Here is a 21,899-nt window from a genome sequence, read left to right as displayed (position 1 = left end):
ATTATGGGATAAAAAGTCATCATTTTGGGATAAAAATCATTACTATGAGATAAAAAGTCATTATTATGAGATAAAAAGTCATCATTATGGGATAAAAAGTCATTGTTATGAGATAAAAAGTCATTATTATGACATAAAAAATCATGATTATGAGATAAAAAGTCATCATTATGAAATAAAAAGTCATCATTATGGGATAAAAAGTCATTGTTATGAGATAAAAAGTCATTATTATGACATAAAAAATCATGATTATGAGATAAAAAGTCATGATTATGAGATAAAAAGTCATCATTATGGGATAAAAAGTCATCATTATGGGATAAAAAGTCATCATTATGGGATAAAAAGTCAAAATTGTGGGATAAAAAGTCATTATTATGGGATAAAAATCATTACTATGAGATAAAAAGTCATTATTATGGGATAAAAAGTCATCATTATGGGATAAAAAGTCATTGTTATGACATAAAAAATCATTATTATGACATAAAAAATCATGATTATGAGATAAAAAGTCATCATTATGACATAAAAAGTCATCATTATGGGATAAAAAGTCATCATTATGGGATAAAAAGTCAAAATTGTGGGATAAAAAGTCATTATTATGGGATAAAAATCATTACTATGAGATAAAAAGTCATTATTATGAGATAAAAAGTCATCCTTATGAGATAAAAAGTCATCATTATGGGATAAAAAGTCATTATTATGACATAAAAGTCATCATTATGGCATAAAAAGTCATTATTATGAGATAAAAAGTCATCTATATGAGATTAAAAAGTCATCGTTATGGGCTAAAAATTTATCATTATGACATAAAAAGTCATCATTATGACATAAAAAGTCATCATTATGAGATAAAAAGTAATCATTATGACATAAAAAGTCATCAATATGAGATAAAAAGTCATCATTATGGGATAAAATGTCATCATTATGAGATAAAAAGTCATCAATATGAGATAAAAAGTCATCATTATGGGATAAAAAGTCATCATTATGGGATAAAAAGTCATCATGGGATAAAAAGTCATCATTATGGGATAAAAAGTCGTCATTATGACATAAAAAGTCATCAATATGAGATAAAAGTCATCATTATGGGATAAAAAGTCATCATTATGGGACAAAAAGTCATCATTATGGGATAAAAAAAGTCATCAATATGGGATAAAAAGTCATCATTATGGGACAAAAAGTCATCATTATGGGATAAAAAAAGTCATCAATATGGGATAAAAAGTCATCATTATGGGACAAAAAGTCATCATTATGGGATAAAAACGCCCCCCATGAACAAATGAAAGCATGCATGTTGTGTAATATGCTAATATGCTAAGACGTGATACCGTCTATATTTCCCGATTCAGCTTTACCACCCGTGCCCCCCCCCCCATTGCAGTACTGCAGCAGCAGCCACCCGTGGCCCCCGCAGGGCACGGTGGAGATGAAGCATGAATGCTGCCAGGCAGACAGCAACTCCACCAATGATTGACATGTGTGGCCTGGACATGAACCCCCCCCCCCCCCCCCCCCCCCCGGGGCCACGTTTCACCTGTCATCTGCCCCTCCCCACCCTGTACTCACACTCACACAATTTTTTTCAAGCTAAGAAACAACATATACTGTTTGATATATTTTCAATGATGTATTTTATACATCTGTTTTCAGTCATGTGATTAGGATATAATTCTGTTATTGATCTTTGTCTACCTGTCATTATGTATATTAATGAGAAATACAATAATACACGTTGTCACCTTTAACAGCCTGTTTTGTATACAATGTTTATGATGATGATATTATGATGTTTATACAGTGTTTATGATTATTGCAATGCTGCCACCGCGTGGAACCCTCTAGTAATGCATATGTTCATTATCATATTAATGTTACATTTATTACGTTGACGATTAGATATTCAAATATTTCTATTTTTTAAAATATAATCCCTGCAGCAGAATGACACGAAACGGTGTAGTTATTAAACAAAAAATAAGGCGGACGAATGAAACGGGGGACAAAGGGAGCGGAAGTACATTGGTGTAGCACACTTCCGGTTTAGAATACTCTGGCCGCCAACCTTGTCGATTCGTCTTTGTCATGTTGCGGAATGTTTTGGTCAGGTTCGTGACTGAATCTGAGCTTGTGGGTCACGGCGTCCGACGCACGGCTTCCGTGCGAGCTCCGTTACCTGCTTTTATTACGCCACTGAGGACTCTGACGGACGTGAAGGACGACACGCAGAAGACTTTTGACTCTTCCCTGCTGGACTTCCTGGTATGCCCGCTGTCCAAGAAGCCACTCAGGTACACTTCCGGTGCTAGCTTGCCTTCGCATAGCCAAAATCGGTTAAAAATGCATAATTTCATTTCCATATTCATCCCTTGTAGTCAAGGGACGACGTTCTAGAACTAGACGTTCTACAACTAGACGTTCTAGACGTTTTCTCGTCTTTTGCAAGTAAAATGCTAACATCCGGTCCCAACCATTGTCATGTTAATTTGAAGAGTCAACGCTAACTTACTAGCTGACAATGACGCAGCAGTATTTTAATCAGCGAGGACTTTTGTGTTCTTTCTCACCAACTTATGGAAGCCCATTTCCGCTACTCAAAATAAATAAAACATCCCAACGGTTTAACATAATTATGACATTAAAAAGCCCCAATTATGAGATACAAGCTGCGCATGTGCCGAGTGCAGTGAAGATGGCGGCACATGCGCAGTCTGCACCTCATAACTGAATATTCAAGCGTACTCAACAAATAGATTATGAGTTTTGATTATGTAATTATGACGTTATTTTGTCATGATTATGAGTTTTTAGCTCATAATTCCGACTTTTAAAGCATGACTTTCTTCTCTCATGATTATGACTTGTCATAATTGTAACTTTTAGCTAAAAGTTGACTAATAATTTTGGCTTTTTAGCTCATAGGCACTTTTGTCTCATTATTTGACATTTTATTATGATATTTACCTCCTCATTTAGATGTTTTATCCCACAATTTTGACTTCTTATCTTATAATTTTGACTTTTTATGTCATCATTTTTCTTCACTCTAATTTTGACTCTTTAGCTCATAGTTAGATTTTTTTATTTCATAATTATGATGTTTATGTCATAATTATGAGTTTTTAGCGAATTTTCTGGCATAGATACGACTTGAGTCACATCCATTTGCCTTTATATATCAGTGGAAACATCAAAATGATGTCCCCATGTGCTCTGGGTTAAAGCCGCCATGTGTTGTTAACGAAGCTACATGGCTAACTACGTACGGACGTGTCCACCTCACGCTTTTCTAAACGCTGTCCAACCTCCAGGTTTGATGCAAAGACCAACGAGCTGATCAATGACGAGCTGGGCATCGCGTACCCCATCACGGACGGCATCCCCAACATGATCCCCCAGGAAGCCAGACTCTTACCCAAGTCAGCACCCGCACAAGGACAGCATATTCCATCCTGAAGGCATCGGTCGATCGATCCACCAAGTCGGCAATCATGTTCTCCCTGTCGGTGATGGTCGGCCTGGTCCCCATGGTGTCCCTTTTCGGGTTGTTCTACTCCGCTGCGGTGGATGAGAACTTCCCTCAGGGCTGCACCAGCGCTAACAACGTCTGCTTCTACAGCCTCCTGCTGCCCGTCACCATCCCCGTCTATGTCTTCTTCCACCTGTGGAGCTGGATGGGAATCAAGCTCTTCAGGCACAATTAATCTGGACTAAGAATACAAATGATGCCCATTCAAAGCTCACTTGGCTTGAAGACTTATATAACTAATTACAACATATTACCAGTTCAATAAAGATTAATATGAATTTCATATTTATGTCGGCATATCATTGTGTTATTGATGTTTAGAACATGTGAAAAAACTGAAGTGGAGCCACCAAGTTTAGTCGTAGGTTGTGAAAACATGCTAAATATTATAACATAATCCAGTCCAGATTTCATATTCTGTCAACAAAGCAACAACAATGTCAAGCGAATGAACGTGGAACCGTAACCGGTTGGGGGGAATGAGACAAAACGGAGCGTGTCAGCGTCCCTTCTTGCCTTTCTTGTCTCGCTGGCTGGCTGCGCCGTCAGTAAGTTTCATGAGCGGTGACTCGGGTCGCGGCGAACTTCCGTCCCCTTTGGTCTTGAAGAAAAACGACTCGTTGAGTTTCATCTGCACGGGTCTGACCTAGAGGATCATATGTACAGTATAGGTCATGTCATGCAGTGCAAAACGGTATACACTGTATGTATTAGGAATATGCGTCAGGACGGTACCCTGTCCCTCCTCTAGGGCGGTTCCAGGCTTTTTGTGTGTATCTTTCTGTGTACTAAATATGTGCTGTGTACTGTAGACACCGTTACACCCCATTAGCCCGTAATAGTAGACATAACGAGACAATATGACATAGAAAACTTGTTTAGGACCTAAATAAACCTTATTAGAGCCCTATGGACATGAAATAACACCCCTATAGTTACCTTTACACTCCTAGTCGCCAATACAGCAGACATAAGAGAAAATAAGACATAGAATACATGTTTACCACCTTCTAAATAGACTTTTTAAACACGATTAGAGACCTCAAGACATGACATAACACCCCTATAGTCACCTTTACACTCCTATTACCCAATATAGTAGACAAAAGAGAAAATAAGACATAGAATACATGTTTACCACCTTCTAAATTGACTTTTTAAACATGATTAGAGACCTCGAAACATTAAATAACACCCCTATAGTCACCTTTACACTCCTAGTCGCCAATATAGCAGACATAAGAGAAAATAAGACATAGAATACGTGTTTACCACCTTCTAAATATACTTTTTAAACACAATTAGAGACCTCAAGACATGACATAACACCCCTATAGTCACCTTTACACTCCTATTACCCAATATAGTAGACAAAAGAGAAAATAAGACATAGAATACATGTTTACCACCTTCTAAATAGACTTTTTAAACATGATTAGAGACCTCGAAACATTAAATAACACCCCTATAGTCACCTTTACACTCCTAGTCGCCAAAATAGCAGACTTAAGAGAAAATAAGGCATAGAATACATGTTTACCACCTTCTAAATAGACTTTTAAAAACACGATTGGAGACCTCGAGACATGAAATAACACCCCTATAGTCACCCTTACACTCCTAGTAGCCAATATAGCAGACAAAAGACAAAATAAGACATACAGTACATGTTTACCACCTTCTACATAGACTTTTTAAACACTATTAGAGACCTTGAGACATTAAATAACACCCCTATAGTCACCTTTACACTCCTAGTAGCCAATATAGCAGACATAAGAGAAAATAAGACATAGAATACATGTTTACCACCTTTTAAATAGACTTTTTAAACACGATTAGAGACCTCAAAACATGAAATAACACCTCTATAGTCACCTTTACACTCCTAGTCGCCAATATAGCAGACATAAGAGAAAATAAGACATAGAATACATGTTTACCACCTTCTAAATATACTTTTTAAACATGATTAGAGACCTCAAAACATTAACTAACACCCCTATAGTCACCTTTACACGCCTAGTCGCCAATATAGTAGACATAAGAGAAAATAAGACATATAATACATGTTTACCACCTTCTAAATAGACTTTTTAAACACTATTAGAGACCTCGAGACATGAAATAACACCCCTATAGTCACCTTTACACTCCTATTACCCAATATAGTAGACATAATAAGAGAAAATAAGACATAACCGTGTTACGACGTGTCACCTTTGTGCTGTGGCAGGGTGCCGGGTTGCAGTCGCTGGAGGCGGACTTGGTCTCTGACTCCGACGCAGAACTCGGCGTGGTCTCGCCTTTTCCTCTTCTTTGTCCAACACCAGCTTCTGTCTTCACTTCCAGGTCCTTCCTTGAAGGCGCACGCTCCTCTCCTTGTCCAGATGATGACATCTCGGTGACATCACTTCCTGCTAAACAGCCGCTGAGGTCTCGTCTGACTCGATGCGGCAGGCTGAGGTCGAGAGGCTGGACGTCTTCCGAGCCGGCCGGTCTGCACACGTAGGAGGACAGCAGAGGAGCGGTGAAGAAGTTTTGCGTCTGCGTGGACGTGCTCGCCGTTTCTTTGAGGGACGTCTTCCGGGCGTTCGCACGCTTGCTACGCTTGGCTAGCCGTGGGGACGCATCGGTTAACTTGGCAAGACTTCCACGCAAGTCAAAACACTTCCTGTTTTGTGCTCCGTCCTTCCCTGTTTTCAGTGAAAGTTTCTTCTTCCTGGGCGAGTGGCGCCATGTTTCTGAGTGATGTGTCCTCATCGCCGGTGGGGGCGTGTCCTCCGATTCGGGGGTGGATGCTCTGAACGTCTTCTGGGTGATGAACAAGTCCTGGCTGTTGATGTCCTCCTGTTGACATTCGTCTTCTTGTGTCTGGTCTTGTCTTAGCGACGCAAAGGCGGGGTCTTTAACAAGGATGGACGTGGACAACAAATCAAAGCCCACTTTCCTTTTTCTTTGGCTTTTTTTGTGGGGCACGGCGGTTTTATTGAAATCAACACACTTCTTCTTTGTCTTCTTCTTGTTTTTCTTTCTCACCTTTGACTCCTTTCGCTCTTCTTTTCTCTTCTCGTGGTGGTCTGCTTTTGCCGGGATGCTGCCTTTGCTTCTCGGCGTCTTCCTGGTTTTCTTTGACTCCTTTTTCCTCTTCCTTTTCCCGGGTGAGGTTGAGGATTCCCACCAGATGTCCTCCTCTGCTCCCATATGCCTGTCCATCAGGGAAAATTTCAAAAAATTGTTTTTTTTTTCAACTGCACAACTGACATGAGAAAATAAAGTAAACATACTGATTTTCATATCTAAACACCGATTTATGATAATAATATGGCAATATGTCTACACGTCACGTTCGGTACTACCGCGTTACTAGCTTAGTTGCTAGCAACACTGAAAGTCACTACATTCTGTTACATGTTTAAACAAATATTTAAACAAACACGGTAGTGTTTTTTTTTAACTTGTAAATATAACGGCTATACTAAATATTAGTGTGGAAATAGTAATATGGCAATATCATGTTTATATGTCACATACTGTACCTTCGAAAGACTTGCTAGGCTAATTGAACACATCTCCGTACCTTTTTGACGTCATTTGGCTTCAAAGTCTTTACATGTCAGTGTGCTATATGGTATATACCCCGTTTAGTAACGTCAAAGTAATTCCATTACTTGAAATATTTTTAAGTAGTTAATCCACCTCAAAGTGTTTTTTAAAAACGTACTTAAACGAGCTGAGAGGTTAGCAAAAAAGTAGTGTTCGCTACATCAAAAAGGAGCCGCCGCCTGAACGTTGCATTCAATAACATCACGTTTAGTTTAGTTAACATCACGCAAAGTTAAAAGGGGCGATTAAAAATGGTCCAAATATCGACTGGGTTGCGATTAATAGAAGCGGGAGAGAGTATTAAAAACAGCCTGAAAGTTTGTGTTCAACTGCAGAAAAAAATGAGAAGACCATGAGCAGTTCATGTTCCTCATCGGAGCCTCAAAGTAGGTGTAATTGAAGGTAGCTACGGTTGGGGGCGGTAATGAGTAGATGAGTTATTGTGTCGATCTTCTGTGGAAAGAAGAAAAAGATTGCCGATTCACAGCCGGATTGAAAGACTATTTAATTTTGCATTATCTTTTACATAATATATAAATATTGTGTAATATAACACTTATATGAAAATATATTAATTAATCAGGATGTTTTGGTTGAATGTGGCTTATTATTAGTAAACAATATACACATGTATATATATTACAAATATATATATTGAAGCGTCTAAATGAAGTAAAAGATGATGATACATAGTGTTGTACACAGACCACTAGGTGTCAGTAATGTTACTGTAATGTTGGCTGAGACACACAAGCACCAAACTTGATGGGCGGAACAACAGACTTTAATCACAGCTTTACTTTGTCTTATTTTCTTTTATGTCTACTATATTGAGTAACAGGAGTGTAAAGGTGACTATAGGGGTGTTATTTCATGTTTTTAGGGCTCTAATCATGGTTAAAAGCATATTTAGAAGGTGCTAAACAGGTTTGCTGTGTCTTATATGTCTTATTATGTCTACTATATTGGGTAATAAGAGTGTGAATGTGACATAGGGGTGTTATTTCATGTCTATAAGGCTCTAATCATGGTTAAAAGCATATGTAGAAGGTGGTAAACAGGTTTGCCATGTCTTATATGTCTTATTATGTCTACTATATTGGGTAATAGAAGTGCAAAAAATGGCTATAGGGGTGTTATTACATGACCAGAGGGCTCTAATAATGTTTAAAAGCATATTTAGAAAATGTTAAACAAGTTTTTTATCTGTCTTCTATGTCTTATTTCCTTTTATTATGTCTATTATATTGGGTAATAGGAGTGTGAAGGTGACTATAGGGGTGTTATTTCATGTCTAAAGGGCTCTAATCATGTTAAAAAGCAAATTTAGAAGGAGGTAAACAGGTTTTCTATGTTTTATATGTCTTATTATGTCTATTATATTGGGTAATAGCAGTGTAAAAATGACTATAGGGTTGTTATTCCATGTCTATAGGGCTTTAATAATGTTTAAAAGCATATTTAGAAGATGTTAAACAAGTTTTCTATGTTTTCTATGTCTCATTTTCTTTTATTATGTCTACTATATTGGGTAGTAGGAGTGTGAAGGTGACTATAGGGGGGTTATTTCATGTCTAGAGGGCTCTAATCATGTTAAAAAGCGTATTTAGAAGGTGGTAAACAGGTTTTCTATGTCTTATATGTCTTATTATGTCTACTATATTGGATAATAGAAGTGTAAAGGTGACTATAGGGGTGTTATTCCATGCCTAGAGGGCTCTAATAATGTAAAAAACATTTACAAGGTGGTAAACCAGTTTACTATATCTCATATTTTCTCTGATATGTGTATTATATTGTGTAATAAAGCAAAAAGGTTTTCTTTTCAAAAATGACAGCTGTTGGCCAATAGAAAATGACCCCCGGGCTGCATTGGACACCCCTTTCATATGTACTATTTAGATACCTTGACTGACGTCAAGTGGGTGTAAAAGTGGCTTTTCGGGAGGCTGGTGTGTAGATTCCTGCTTATGTCCTCACGTAACCACGGAGACGTGCCAGCGGTCAATGGCAGTAGTAAATCCATCCATAGTGTTGTGTGGAAGGCTGAGTCACACAACAAGTCATCAGCACTCATGACGATAGCTCCTCATTGGCACCCCCAACCGCCCCCACCCCTGATCCCCGCCTATAAAAGACCTGCAGTCCGCCGCTCATGGCATCACTGACAGGCGCCATCATAAATGGTACGTACTTACATTTAAATGGCGTACACTCCCTTCTTTTCTCATGCTTTTCATCAGCAGCATATTTCTTTCTGAATATTTTATTTTATTTTATGTATTTATTTATTTATTTATGTATTTATTTATTTATGTATTTATTTATTTATTTATTTATTTTATTTTATTTTATTTTATTTTATTTTATTTTATTTTATTTTATTTTATTTTATTTTATTTTATTTTATTTTATTATCTTTTTGTTGCATTATTATCACTTTTCTACATCATTTTTTAAAAAGTACTATTTCAGTCAACTTAATGCTGCTAAAATTATTTTTCTTAATAATACAATAATATAATTCTGGTGAAAATGTGAATTTTTCTTTTTAGAATAAGACATTTTCTCTTAATATTTGAACTTAATTCTCATAAAATTACAACAACTTTTCTCATTAAAAAAAATTATTTTCATAATATTTTAACTTTGTTGTTGTTATAACATAACTTTTCCACAACCTATTTTTCCAAAAAATTACTATTTTATTCACAGTTTTCTTATTACTTTAGAATAATATTTTTCTTTAATATTTTGACTTTATGCGACTTAAATTGCATTATTTTTCCTATTATTTTTTCTTGTATAATAAGACTTTTTTTGCTTCATATTTTGACTTTTCAAAATGATATTCACTATCATATGTACTTTATAGGATTTGTGTAATACCGCCTTTGTTGTGAACCAGGCTCTGAAGTCCGTCATGAGAACTTTATTCCTGGCGACCTTCTACATTTGGTACGTCTTCACCGTGACGGAAGGTCTCCCCCTGAGGTAAGAAACGACGCTGATACGGTGTCTTGGCAGGACGGGATTTGAACCACCTTGTGTCGTGTATCCAGGAAGAGGACGGTGAGCGAGGTCCAGCTCATGCACGACCGTGCTGAGGTCAGACAGGTGCAGGAGCGCCGTGATTGGCTGCAGGTGAGGCTGCAAGGCCTCCACACCGCCCCGGCTCACGGCCCGTGGAACTGGATCGGGTTCTTTCCTGGGGAACCAATTAGCCTGACGGCGGAGGAGATCCAGGAAGCCCTGAATATGTTTCACAAGCTCCTGCTCTCCAAACACTCTTGAGTTTAGTGCGGTAATTGCACGCTAAAATATGGTTTTATTTGTCATTTCACTTTGTAGTTTTATTGATTAAATTGTTATTTAAAAACTCAAATATGCATAAGCACACATTTGTAAGTTGAAATGCATGATTGTTTGTATCACAATACATCTTAAAAATACCTGTGTTGATTATTTGAATGAATGTTATAATTTTATATATTTTTTAATAACATTTTATATTTATAAAATTATATATTTACATAAATTATATATTTCTATATTTTTTAATTATATAAATATATATTTTAATTATATATACAATTTATAAATTATATATTGTTTATATATAATTTTTCAACTATGCGTTTGTACAAACGGGACTTGTCATGTCTCGCGAGAAGTCGGTGATAGCAACCAATAAGCTCCAAAGAGTGCAAAAAGTGTCAAAAACTCTTCAAATGTGGACGTTTCACGTCAAATTAACGATGTCTTGAGACACCAGGAAGTTTTTCAATGTCTCGCGAGAAGTGGACCGTCGTTATTTTTAAGATATGAACATGTATATTTTAAGGAGACGTCGCTGCGAGCCCTGAGTCGTAAGTCGCCGTTGCCGCCATTTTGTATGTATCAAGGCTGCTCTGTAAACGAATAGACTACATGTAAATGTACTTCATTTCTAGAAAATCAATTTCCGTCGTGTATACATTCGCATACGCATTTGATGTTCTAAAATTGTATAGAATTGTATTAATTTACAGCGAAGGTTTGACAACCAAAATGGCGGGCGACGTTCACGTATCGTAGCAGTGGACAAACGATAGCAAGGAAGAAGGTCCAATATGTGTGTGGAGTTCAAGATGGAGGACTGGACGGAAAATATATTTCTAAGGTGGACTGTGAGGTGAAAAAAAACTTAAATTTTTCACGTTTCACGTCGATATAAAGAAGTCCCGAAAAAGCCTCGTTGTATCTCGCGAGAAGTGGAGGATATCAACCATCTTTGATGACAACAACAACCGAAGTTAGTACTAGTTCAAGATGGACGACAAAATGGTAAAAAAAAATGCGTAGTTTTCTTTTAAATTCATTTCGAGGGAAAACGTACTTTTTAAATTTTGATTTAATGAACCGAACTGTGTAAAAACCGTCAAATGTGGATATTTCACGTCAAGGTAAAGTCACATTTTGGACTCAAGTTAGCCAAGACCTCTTAGAGGGTGTTGTTAAAGTTAACATTCATCACCAAAAAGTTCGTAATACTATAAAAAGTGACGATAATAGTTCAATAATTTCTTCTAATTCAGTACACGTTAGCTACTTTAAAAGCAATACTTACTATTAATGCATTGTCGGTCGTCTTTGCTTCAAACAGGCCAAAAAGACTTTTTTAAAACATATTTTTAAACAGTTTTTACACCGAAAAGGATTATAAGACTAACGAAATGTAATTACAATGTTAATGTTAACACATATCAGTTACGAGCAGCATTGTGCCTCATTAAGGTAAACGCGAAGCCGGCTTTCCCGAGCGGCACCTGAACGCAGCACTGCAGTGATTCAGTCACGGAGAGTTTGAACGCCTCTCTTGTCAATGACTCGCCGCTGCATATTTTGGTTCTTCTTCGTCACCCTCGCCCGCTTTTTCTTCTTTCGACAAGCGGTGTTCGAGGAACCGGAGTGCCGACGGAATCCCTGAAAGGAGTCCCGGAAAGGATGCCCACGGAGCGGGCAAGTGATGAGCCAGGATGCTGAGGCTTTGTTGGGAGGAAGACGAGGCTTTTGTCTCATCCCTTGCTGCTTTGTCTTCTCTTGGTCCTCCGATAAGCACCGGTAGGTGGGATGCTTGCTTGTTTTGTTACTTTATTGTCATTTTTTTTCAATATACTGTATAATCTATGTGTTCTGTTAGTTTTGCAGTTAAAAAAAATCAGTGATTTTTTTTTTTTGGATGCTGCTTGCTGCTATTTTTTGCAGGGTGTCGCTAAATAATTGAGAGCATCACCTCTTGCTTTTAATAGAACGCCATGGAAGCGTGTATCGTGTGTCATGATATCGAATTATAACGCATGCATGTGCACGTGGTGATGACAACGCCGTAGACTGCTGCTGATGCAAGTCCTGGAGACACCGACCTCACTTCCTTTGTTCCGGCTACTTTGTACGCTTCTATTTTATCTTTTTCTCGGAAATCTCTGACTTTTTTCTTTAATATATATTAACCATATTATATGAAATACCAAGTGAGAAGATTTTTCTGCATCAAGGTGGTCCAGACTATTAGATGTCACCTGAGGACCCCGCCGCTGTGACCCCGGTCTTCAAGGACATTGCAGCTGTGCTCTATTCTATGCATCGATTCATCACACCACCAACTCATGTTTATTTTTTTAAACGTAAAACGCATAGCAGTGATAAATTTTATATTATTTGCAGCAAGGATCTGCAATGTTCTATTTTAAGAGCCATGCCGCTGGAGCCTATACCGGTTGGGGGGGGGGGACTGGTGCCAGCCAATGGCAGTCGGGACTCGTTCACGCTCGCATCCATTCACAAACTTTATTCATTCATTGTTTTCTTTCTCATATTGCCTTTTTAAATATTTTCTATTTAATATTTTGACTTCATGCTACTTTACTCTCATAACGCTCATACTCTTCTTTTTTTTCTTGTAATTTGGACTTTATTCCCATAATATTTTCACTTTATTTTTGTAATCTCTTCATAACTGAATTTTCCAAAAATTACTTTCATTCATTTTCTTTCTAATATTTCTTCAAAAAAAATATTGTAATTTTGACTTTATTCCCATAATATTTTCACTTTATTTTTGTAAACTATTCATAACTGAATTTTCCAAAAATGACGTTGATTCATTTTCATTCTATTTCTTAAAAAAATCTTGTAATTTTGACTTTATTCCCATAATATTTTCACTTTATTGTTGTAACCTCTTCATAACTTCATTTTCCAAAAATGACTTTCATTCATTTTCTTTCTAATATTAATTTAAAAAAATATTTTTTCTTGTAATTTTGACTTTATTCCCATAATATTTTCACCTTATTGTTGTAACCTCTTCATAACTTAATTTTCCAAAAATGACTTTCATTCATTTTTTTTTCTAATATTACTTTTTTTCATTTTTTTATATTACTTAAAAAAAATTTGCTTTTTATATTTCAACTTTATGGTACAAAAATTTATTATTATATTATAATTTCTCCCCAGCTGTATAACCTTTCTTCTTGGAATTATGACTTTTTATGAGAACTTTCCATAACCAAATTTTCCAAAAATGACACTTTCATTCATTGGTTTCTTTATTTATATTACTTAAAAAAGTGTTTTTTTTCTTTCATATTTCAACTTTATGGTACTAAAATTATTTATATTATTTATTATAACTTTTTTTCCTAGTCATCTCTTAATATTTTGACTTTATTTTGCAGTTTCCCCCCATTTTCTTCTGTTTCTTAATTTTCCAAATATTATATTTAAAAAGTCAATTTTCATAAATTAGTCTTGTGAGACAGGCATTTTGAATCCCCACTTAGAACCCCTTAAGGTCCATCTTTGTTGACTTGTGTTTGTGTGTCCTGTCTTAGGGACAGACAGTGTGGCGTGTCAGTACTCGACTGCGCCCAGCAGCAGCAGAGGTGGACCGGGGGGACCATGAGTCTGTACGGCGACGGCCGGCAGGGGAACGTTTATGGCCGGGAGCAGCGGAGGCGCTCTGCTGACCGCTCCCGTGACTCGTCCCATGAGAGAGGAGAGGGTCAGCTGACCCCCTGCATCAGGAACGTGGCCTCCCCCACCCGGCAGCACGGTGAGGGCAGCAGACGTCTACTTTAACATTATTAGAGCCCTCAAGACATGAAATAACACCCCTATAATCACCTTTACGCGCCTATAGAATGGTACTCAGAATGCTAATAACATGTTAGCATGCTAACTATTATACTAATATTTTAGTATTTTCAGAGCTTCACTTACACAAACACATAGTGCTATTATGCTATGTGTTAGAATGCTCACCATTATGCTAATATATTTAGCATTTTCAGAGCTTCACTTACACAAACACATCGCGCTATTATGCTAGATATTAGAATGCAAATATCAACATGTTAGCATGCTAACATCCTACAAATATTTTTAGCATTTACACTTAGTGCTATTGTGCTAGGTATTAGAATGCTAATATCAACATGTTAGCATGCTAACCATTATACTAATATTTTTAGCATTTTCAGAGCTTCACTGACAAACATTTAGTGCTATTATGCTAGGTTTTAGAATGTTAATATCAACATGTTAGCATGCTAACCATCATATGAATATTTTTAGCATTTAGAGCTTCACTTACACAAACGCTTAGTGCTATTATGCTGTTAGAATGTTAATATCAACATGTTAGCATGCTAACCATTGTACTAATATCTTTAGCATTTTCAGAGCTTCACTTACACAAACACTTAGTGCTATTATGCTAGGTGTTAGAATGCTAATATCAACATGTTAGCATTCTCACTATTATGCTAATATTTTTAGCATTTTCAGAGTTTCACTTACCCAAACACTTAGCGCTATTATGCTAGGTATTAGAATGCTAATATCAACATGTTAGCATGCTAACCATTATACTAATATTTTTAGCAGTTTCAGAGCTTCACTGACACAAACATTTAGTGCTATTATGCTAGGTTTTAGAATGTTAATATCAACATGTTAGCATGCTAACCATCATATGAATATTTTTAGCATTTAGAGCTTCACTTACACAAACGCTTAGTGCTATTATGCTGTTAGAATGTTAATATCAACATGTTAGCATGCTAACCATTGTACTAATATCTTTAGCATTTTCAGAGCTTCACTTACACAAACACTTAGTGCTATTATGCTAGGTGTTAGAATGCTAATATCAACATGTTAGCATGCTCACTATTATGCTAATATTTTTAGCATTTTTAGAGCATCACTTACACAAACACTTAGTGCTACTATATGTGTTAGAATGCTAACATCAACATGTTAGCATGCTAACCATTGTACTAATATTTTTTAGCATTTTCAGAGCTTCACTTACACAAACACTTGGTGCTATTATGCTAGGTGTTACAATGCTAATATTAACATGTTAGCATGCTAACCATTATACTAATATTTTTAGCATTTTCAGAGCATCACTTACACAAACACTTAGTGCTATTATGCTTGGTGTTAGAATGCAAAAATTAGCATGTTAGCATGCTAACAACAAGCGCCTAAGCAGAATGTTACACCAATGATTTTCCACTAACAGGTGTAAGATGTAAGACGCAATGGTTTCATCCACACCGTCTTTTTCCCCGCCCCCTTAGACCGAGAACGTGGTGATGGCGGCTCATCCTCCAGATCTTCCAGTCCACGTCCCCCCAGGGTTTCTTTTCCATGTTCAAATGTTGGAGCATCTGCTGCGGGGGACCTCCACCCCGGCGACATGATCTTTGTGTACGACCTCAGCGGTAAAGAGGGTCATCGTGGCGGCCAGCGCGTGGGAGAGCGGGTGACGCTGATTGTGGACAATACAAGATTTGTGGTGGATCCTGCCATCTTTACAGCCCAACCCAACACCATGCTGGGCAGGTAAAGACGTAAACACGTAAACTCCCTCCAGGGAAGTTCTTTCAAAATACATAGTGCTATTATGCTATGTGTTAGAGTGCTAATATTAACATGTTAGCATGCTAACCATTATACAAATATTTTTAGCATTTTCAGAGCTTCACTTACACAAACACTTAGTGTTATTATGCTATGTGTTAGAATGCTAATATCAACATGTTAGCATGCTAACCATTATATGAATATTTTTTAGCATTTTCAGAGCTTCACTTACACAAACACTTAGTGTTATTATGCTATGTGTTAGAATGCTAATATTAACATGTTAGCATGCTAACCATTATACAAATATTTTTAGCATTTTCAGAGCTTCACTTACACAAACACTTAGTGCTGTTATGCTAGGTGTTAGAATGCTAATATCAACATGTTAGCATGCTAACCATTATATGAATATTTTTAGCATTTTCAGAGCTTCACTTACACAAACACTTAGTGCTGTTATGCTAAGTGTTAGAATGCTAATGTCAACATGTTAGCATGCTAACCATTATATGAATATTTTTAGCATTTTCAGAGCTTCACTTACACAAACACTTAGTGTTATTATGCTATGTGTTAGAATGCTAATATTAATATGTTAGCATGCTAACCATTATACAAATATTTTTAGCATTTTCAGAGCTTCACTTACACAAATACTTAGTGTTATTATGCTATGTGTTAGAATGCTAATATTAACATGTTAGCATGCTAACCATTATACCAATATTTTTAGCATTTTCAGAGCTTCACTTACACAAACACTTAGTGCTGTTATGCTAGGTGTTAGAATGCTAATATCAACATGTTAGCATGCTAACCATTATATGAATATTTTTAGTATTTTCAGAGCTTCACTTACACAAACAGTGCTATTATGCTATGTGTTAGAATGCTAACAATTATACTAATATTTTTTGCATTTTCAGAGCTTCATGATGCTTTGTTTTGCTTCTAGGATGTTTGGCTCAGGGCGGGACAACAATTTCACAAGGCCCAATGAAAAAGGAGAGTTCGAGGTAGCTGACGGCATCAGCTCCACTGTCTTCAGAGCCATTCTGGTAAGTCTTCTTAGTTCTTCATACAACAACCGCAAAGGTCGGTTTCAGCCCACTAGCTTGTGAATAAGGCAGCCTACGCACGTTCAGATGCAGTCGTTCCTTGGTTAACATCCGACTCAAACAAAAACGGACTCTAACCAAAGCAAAGTTTCCCATAGAAAATCATACAAAACCAGACACAAGGAAGTCTTGTTGGCCGCTTGATCCAATATGGCAGTGTCAACAAGCCAAGGCAAAATTTTGGATGTTAACCAAAAAACATGCTAACCGGGGCGGACATTAAGTGCACAGGTACACTGTACTTGAGTTCCATCTGGTGGTTCTAATGTCAATTACAGTGCTCATGGCAATCACGAAAACATTTTTTTTAATTAATTTTTTGCTGTTTTTTTTGTTTTTTGTTTTTCAATTTTTTTATCTATGTAGAAAGTTGTTTCCTTTTGTTTCATTATTTTTTAATAATACTGCATTTTGTTGCACTGTACCAGTAACATGAACAATAACAATAAAGTAATATAATATAATATTAATATATTTTTTATATTTTCATTTTTTTGTTTTTTGAAAATATATTTTTAAGGTAATTTTACCGATTATTTTCTTTTTTTTAACTAGTTGTTTAATAATACTGCATTTTGTTGCCCTGGACCAGTGATATGAGCAATAACAATAAAGTAATATAATATAATATTAATATATTTTTTATATTTTCATTTTTTTGTTTTTGAAAATATATTTTTAAAGTAATTTAAAATTATTTTTCCTTTTTTTCTGTTTAACTAGTTGTCTAATTTTGTAATGTATGCCTTTAAATGGTGTAGTGTACAGTAGTGTGTGTGTGTAGCGGGTGATGGTTGCCATGGCAGCAGCAGGGGGGCCTGGAAAGTGGAGCAGGGAGAGAGCGGTGACGACGTGTCTTCTTCTTCTTCAGCCTCCCCCGCCCCCCCCACCCCTGCCACCCGCCCGCCTTATTTAGCTATCGGGATGCTGCCGGACTCTGCTGCACCTGCCCTCCTCCCCCCCACTTCCTCCACGCTCTCTCCCTGCCGCCGCCGCTACCACCACTGCCGCCGCCGCTCGGGTGAGTGGAGCAGCGTCGGTAATGGCGTCTTCTTGTTTTCCGTCCTTTGCCGGTGTGTGTGTGCGTGCGTGCGTGTCTTGACTGGTGTGCGGTGCTGAAAATGGCAGGATTACTACAAATCGGGGATAATCCGCTGCCCCGACGGCGTTTCCATTCCTGAGCTGAGGGAGTCATGTGACTACCTGTGCGTCTCCTTCAACTACAACACCATCAAGTGCAGAGATCTGAGTGAGTACATCACCGCTTCCCGCCCTTCCGCCTTGTTTTTATCACTGTGTGTGTGTGTGTGTGTGTGTGTGTGTGTGCGCGCGTGCGCGGGTGGCTCAGTGGGTCACGATGAGTTGAGGTTGACTTTGTAATAAACGGCCCAACAGCGCCCTCTGGTGTGGATGTTCAGTACAGCGGCGCCTCGGCGACATGATTCATTTAATCACCTTTTTTTTGGTTAGAATACGAAAATAAAAATTATTAAAATAAAAATTAATATTTTTTGGTCATTTTTGCAGTTTTATAACTTCATTTCCGGTCCAACTTTCTTTGTTTGTTTTCATCCGTGTGTCCTTTTAAGTGCGTGGTAAAGATATACAAACAGGCGAGGAGAGGGGAGGGGCTAAGAATGCACGCGACGGCACGCGCGCGTCCAGCCAGGCTCCTTTTCTTCCGTCACGTGATATTACGTGCATATTAGCCAATAAGATAAAGCCACACTGCGACCAAAGAGAGAAGCACGTGCCGGTACCGGCGCGGACCAACCAATCACGGAGCTCGTCTCTCCTTTTTAAACGGCCAGGCGCCCTGATGCACGAGCTGTCCAACGACGCGGCAAAGATATACAAACAGGTGAAGGGCGGGGCTAAGAATGCACGCGACGGCACGCGCGACTCCAGCCAGGCTCCTTTTTTCTTCCGTCACGTGATATTACGTGCATATTAGCCAATAAGATAAAGCGACACAGCGATCAAAGAGAGAAGCACGTGCCGGTACCGGCGCGGACCAACCAATCACGGAGCTCGTCTCTCCTTTTTAAACGGCCAGGCGCCCTAATGCACGAGCTGTCCAACGACGGGGCCAGGCGGCAGTTTGAACGCTACCTGGAGGAGATGGTGCTTCCGGTCATGGTGGCCAGCGCGCGGGGCGGGGAGAGGGAGTGTCACGTGGTGGTGCTCACCGACGACGACGTGGTGGACTGGGACGAAGAGTACCCGCCGCAGATGGGGGAGGAGTACTCTCAAAGTAAGAGCCGCCGCACTTCCTGTCTCGCACGTCTTACGAGTCTTACTTCCGGTCTTGTTGTTGCGTGCGCAGTCATCTACAGCACCAAACTCTACCGCTTCTTCAAGTACATCGAGAACAGAGACGTGGCCAAGTCCGTCCTCAAGGACCGAGGACTTAAGAAGATCCGCCTGGGCATCGAAGGTACGTAGAGACGTTTTTTATAGCCTGCACCTTCCTCTTTGGACAGCAGGGGGCGCCATTAGTCCACCTCTGGTCACGCATGGTCATTTCTTTTACGTTCATCATTCCAATATACCAATTATATATATATATATATATATATATATATATATCAATAATTAATCAATAAATAATAAACTTAAATAATAAATATATGCTTCTGTACTTTTAAAATTAGTATTATTGACATTTTTAGTTTTTATATAAACATTTTTATTTGTAAAATAGACAAATATACTTTTTTTAAGTATTTCTTTAAATTGGTATTGACATTTAAAGAAAATTATATTAAAAATGAAATAATGTAAACATACAAAAGATAAGCTAGTGTATTTTTTGAGTATTATTGACATTTTACAATGTGTAAAATACAAAAAATTGCTCATGTGTTTTTTTTAATTATTATGGACATTTTTATATTAAAGATAAAATTGGTAAAATATACAAAAACTATGCTGTTTTTTTTTTTTTTTTAGCTATTATGGACATTTATATATATATATAATATAAAATATAATAAAATTGGTAAAATATGCAAAAATATGCTCATGTATTTTTTACCAAAGTATTTCTTTTAATTGGTATTATTGACATTTTAAGACAAATTTTATATTAAAAATGAAATTATGTAAACATAGAAAAGATAAGAGTATTATTGACATTTTTATTGTTTTTATCAAATAAAATTAGTAAAATACACAAATATGCTTGTTTTTAAATTATGGACATTTTTATATTAAAGATAAAATTGGTAAAATATACAAAAAATATACTCATGTTTTTTATTTAATATGGAATTTCTTTATATATATAAAATAAAATTGGTAAAATATAAAAAAATATGCTAATGTTTTTAATTATTATGGACATTTTATATAAAAAATAAAATTGGTAAAATATAAAAAAATATGCTCGTGTTTAATTATTATGGACATTTTATATAAAAAAATAAAATTGGTAAAATATAAAAAAATGTGTTATGGACATTTTATATATAAAATAAAATTGATGTGTTGTAAAATTCGTATTAACATTTTTATTGTTTAATGAAACATGTAATTATTAAAATATACACAAAATATGCTAGAATATTTTGAATTAGTATTTACATTTGTAACATTTTTGTACTAAAAATTAAATTATTGAAATATTTTATAAATGCTCTTGTATTTTACATTTAACGCAGGCTACCCCACCTGTAAAGAGAAGATAAAGCGGCGGCCCGGAGGTCGCCCAGAGGTCATCTACAACTACGTCCAGCGTCCTTTCATCCGCATGTCCTGGGAGAAGGAGGAGGGCAAAAGCCGCCACGTGGACTTCCAGTGCGTCAAGTCCAAGTCCACCACCAACCTGGCGGTCCCCGCCGCAGACATTTCCCCGGATTTGCTGGGTCCGAGGGTGGACGAACTGGACCCGAGCCCGGACACGTTTCTTCAGTCGGGGTGGGGTCAGGTGCCGGAAGGTCTGGACTCGAATACCTCACGGAGTGTCGGGGAGATGCACCATACTCAGGCACTTTACCAACACCACCACCGGTCCCAGTTAGACCCCCACGGGTCCCCGTCTGAGTGACGCAACTTTTGCTGGCTGAACTTTGACCCTCAGCACAACGCAACTCACCTCAATGATATGGGAAACATTGCTTGGCCATATTAGGGCGTCATATTACGTTGTGCCACCGGGGGTCGCTGTTTCCCCATATTACGTGATGACGTCCAGTCAATTAAACTGGCAGTTGTGGTTCCAATGGCCATATTAGGGTGTCATATTACGTTGTACCACCGGGGGTCGCTGTTTTTCCCATATTAGGTGATGACGTCCAGTCAATTCAACTGGCAGTTGTGGTTCCAAACAAATATCACAATTATGACTTGCCATATTAGGGTGTCATATAACGTTGTACCACAGGGGGCGCTGTTTTTCCCATTTTAGGTGATGACGTCCAGTCAATTCAACTGGCAGTTGTGGTTCCAAACAAATAGCACAATTATGACTTGCCATATTAGGGTGTCATATTACGTTGTACCACAGGGGGCGCTGTTTTTCCCATTTTAGGTGATGACGTCCAGTCAATTCAACTGGCAGTTGTGGTTCCAAACAAATATCACAATTATGACCGGCCATATTAGGGTGTCATATTACGTTGTACCACCGGGGGTCGCTGTTTCCCATATTAGGTGATGACGTCCAGTCAATTAAACTGGCAGTTGTTTCACAA

General features: G+C 37.5%; 4 protein-coding genes across 4 annotated transcripts; 3 read left to right on the top strand and 1 right to left on the bottom strand.

The window, feature by feature from the left end:
• Positions 1-2,052: 2,052 nt before the first annotated feature.
• pyurf (PIGY upstream open reading frame) lies at positions 2,053-3,483 on the top strand. The gene is made up of 2 exons (XM_058088023.2): positions 2,053-2,318; positions 3,339-3,483. Exons 1-2 carry the CDS (start codon positions 2,113-2,115, stop codon positions 3,481-3,483), a joined length of 351 nt encoding a protein of 116 aa, XP_057944006.2. The 5' UTR covers positions 2,053-2,112.
• Positions 3,484-3,518: 35 nt separating this feature from the next.
• Positions 3,519-3,839, top strand: LOC131138793 (phosphatidylinositol N-acetylglucosaminyltransferase subunit Y-like). Its single transcript, XM_058088025.2, has one exon. The coding sequence runs from the start codon at positions 3,519-3,521 to the stop codon at positions 3,729-3,731; it is 213 nt and encodes a 70-aa protein (XP_057944008.1). The 3' UTR covers positions 3,732-3,839.
• Positions 3,836-6,438, bottom strand: LOC131138789 (uncharacterized). The gene is made up of 2 exons (XM_078791098.1): positions 5,777-6,438; positions 3,836-4,202 (listed from the first exon to the last, which is right to left on the bottom strand). The coding sequence occupies exons 1-2, from the start codon at positions 6,317-6,319 to the stop codon at positions 4,056-4,058; spliced, it is 690 nt and encodes a 229-aa protein (XP_078647224.1). The 5' UTR covers positions 6,320-6,438; the 3' UTR covers positions 3,836-4,055.
• A 4,472-nt stretch (positions 6,439-10,910) lies between these two features.
• LOC131138479 (BTB/POZ domain-containing protein 10-like) lies at positions 10,911-21,783 on the top strand. The gene is made up of 9 exons (XM_058087428.2): positions 10,911-11,031; positions 12,094-12,265; positions 14,041-14,261; positions 15,799-16,063; positions 17,043-17,145; positions 18,334-18,454; positions 19,262-19,459; positions 19,532-19,642; positions 20,868-21,783. Exons 2-9 carry the CDS (start codon positions 12,171-12,173, stop codon positions 21,251-21,253), a joined length of 1,500 nt encoding a protein of 499 aa, XP_057943411.2. The 5' UTR covers positions 10,911-11,031; positions 12,094-12,170; the 3' UTR covers positions 21,254-21,783.
• The last annotated feature ends 116 nt before the right edge of the window (positions 21,784-21,899 follow it).

This window comes from Doryrhamphus excisus, linkage group LG6 (genome assembly GCF_037039965.1).
Source record: "Doryrhamphus excisus strain RoL-2023G ecotype Guam linkage group LG6, RoL_Dexc_Guam_v1.1, whole genome shotgun sequence".
Classification (NCBI taxonomy): domain Eukaryota; kingdom Metazoa; phylum Chordata; class Actinopteri; order Syngnathiformes; family Syngnathidae; genus Doryrhamphus; species Doryrhamphus excisus.
The sequence above is the reverse complement of the archived record's forward strand: the minus strand, read 5'-3'. Positions and strand labels throughout refer to the sequence as shown.

Coding starts and splice junctions, on each gene's coding strand:
- pyurf (XM_058088023.2), top strand. CDS start 2,113: ATGTTGCGGAATGTTTTGGTCAGGTTCGTGACTGAATCTGAGCTTGTG. Junction 2,319..3,338: donor CTGTCCAAGAAGCCACTCAG/GTACACTTCCGG, acceptor TCCAACCTCCAG/GTTTGATGCAAAGACCAACG.
- LOC131138793 (XM_058088025.2), top strand. CDS start 3,519: ATGTTCTCCCTGTCGGTGATGGTCGGCCTGGTCCCCATGGTGTCCCTT.
- LOC131138789 (XM_078791098.1), bottom strand. CDS start 6,319: ATGAGGACACATCACTCAGAAACATGGCGCCACTCGCCCAGGAAGAAG. Junction 4,203..5,776: donor CACCCTGCCACAGCACAAAG/GTGACACGTCGT, acceptor ATGATCCTCTAG/GTCAGACCCGTGCAGATGAA.
- LOC131138479 (XM_058087428.2), top strand. CDS start 12,171: ATGAGCCAGGATGCTGAGGCTTTGTTGGGAGGAAGACGAGGCTTTTGT. Junction 14,262..15,798: donor CTCCCCCACCCGGCAGCACG/GTGAGGGCAGCA, acceptor CCGCCCCCTTAG/ACCGAGAACGTGGTGATGGC. Junction 16,064..17,042: donor CCCAACACCATGCTGGGCAG/GTAAAGACGTAA, acceptor TTTTGCTTCTAG/GATGTTTGGCTCAGGGCGGG.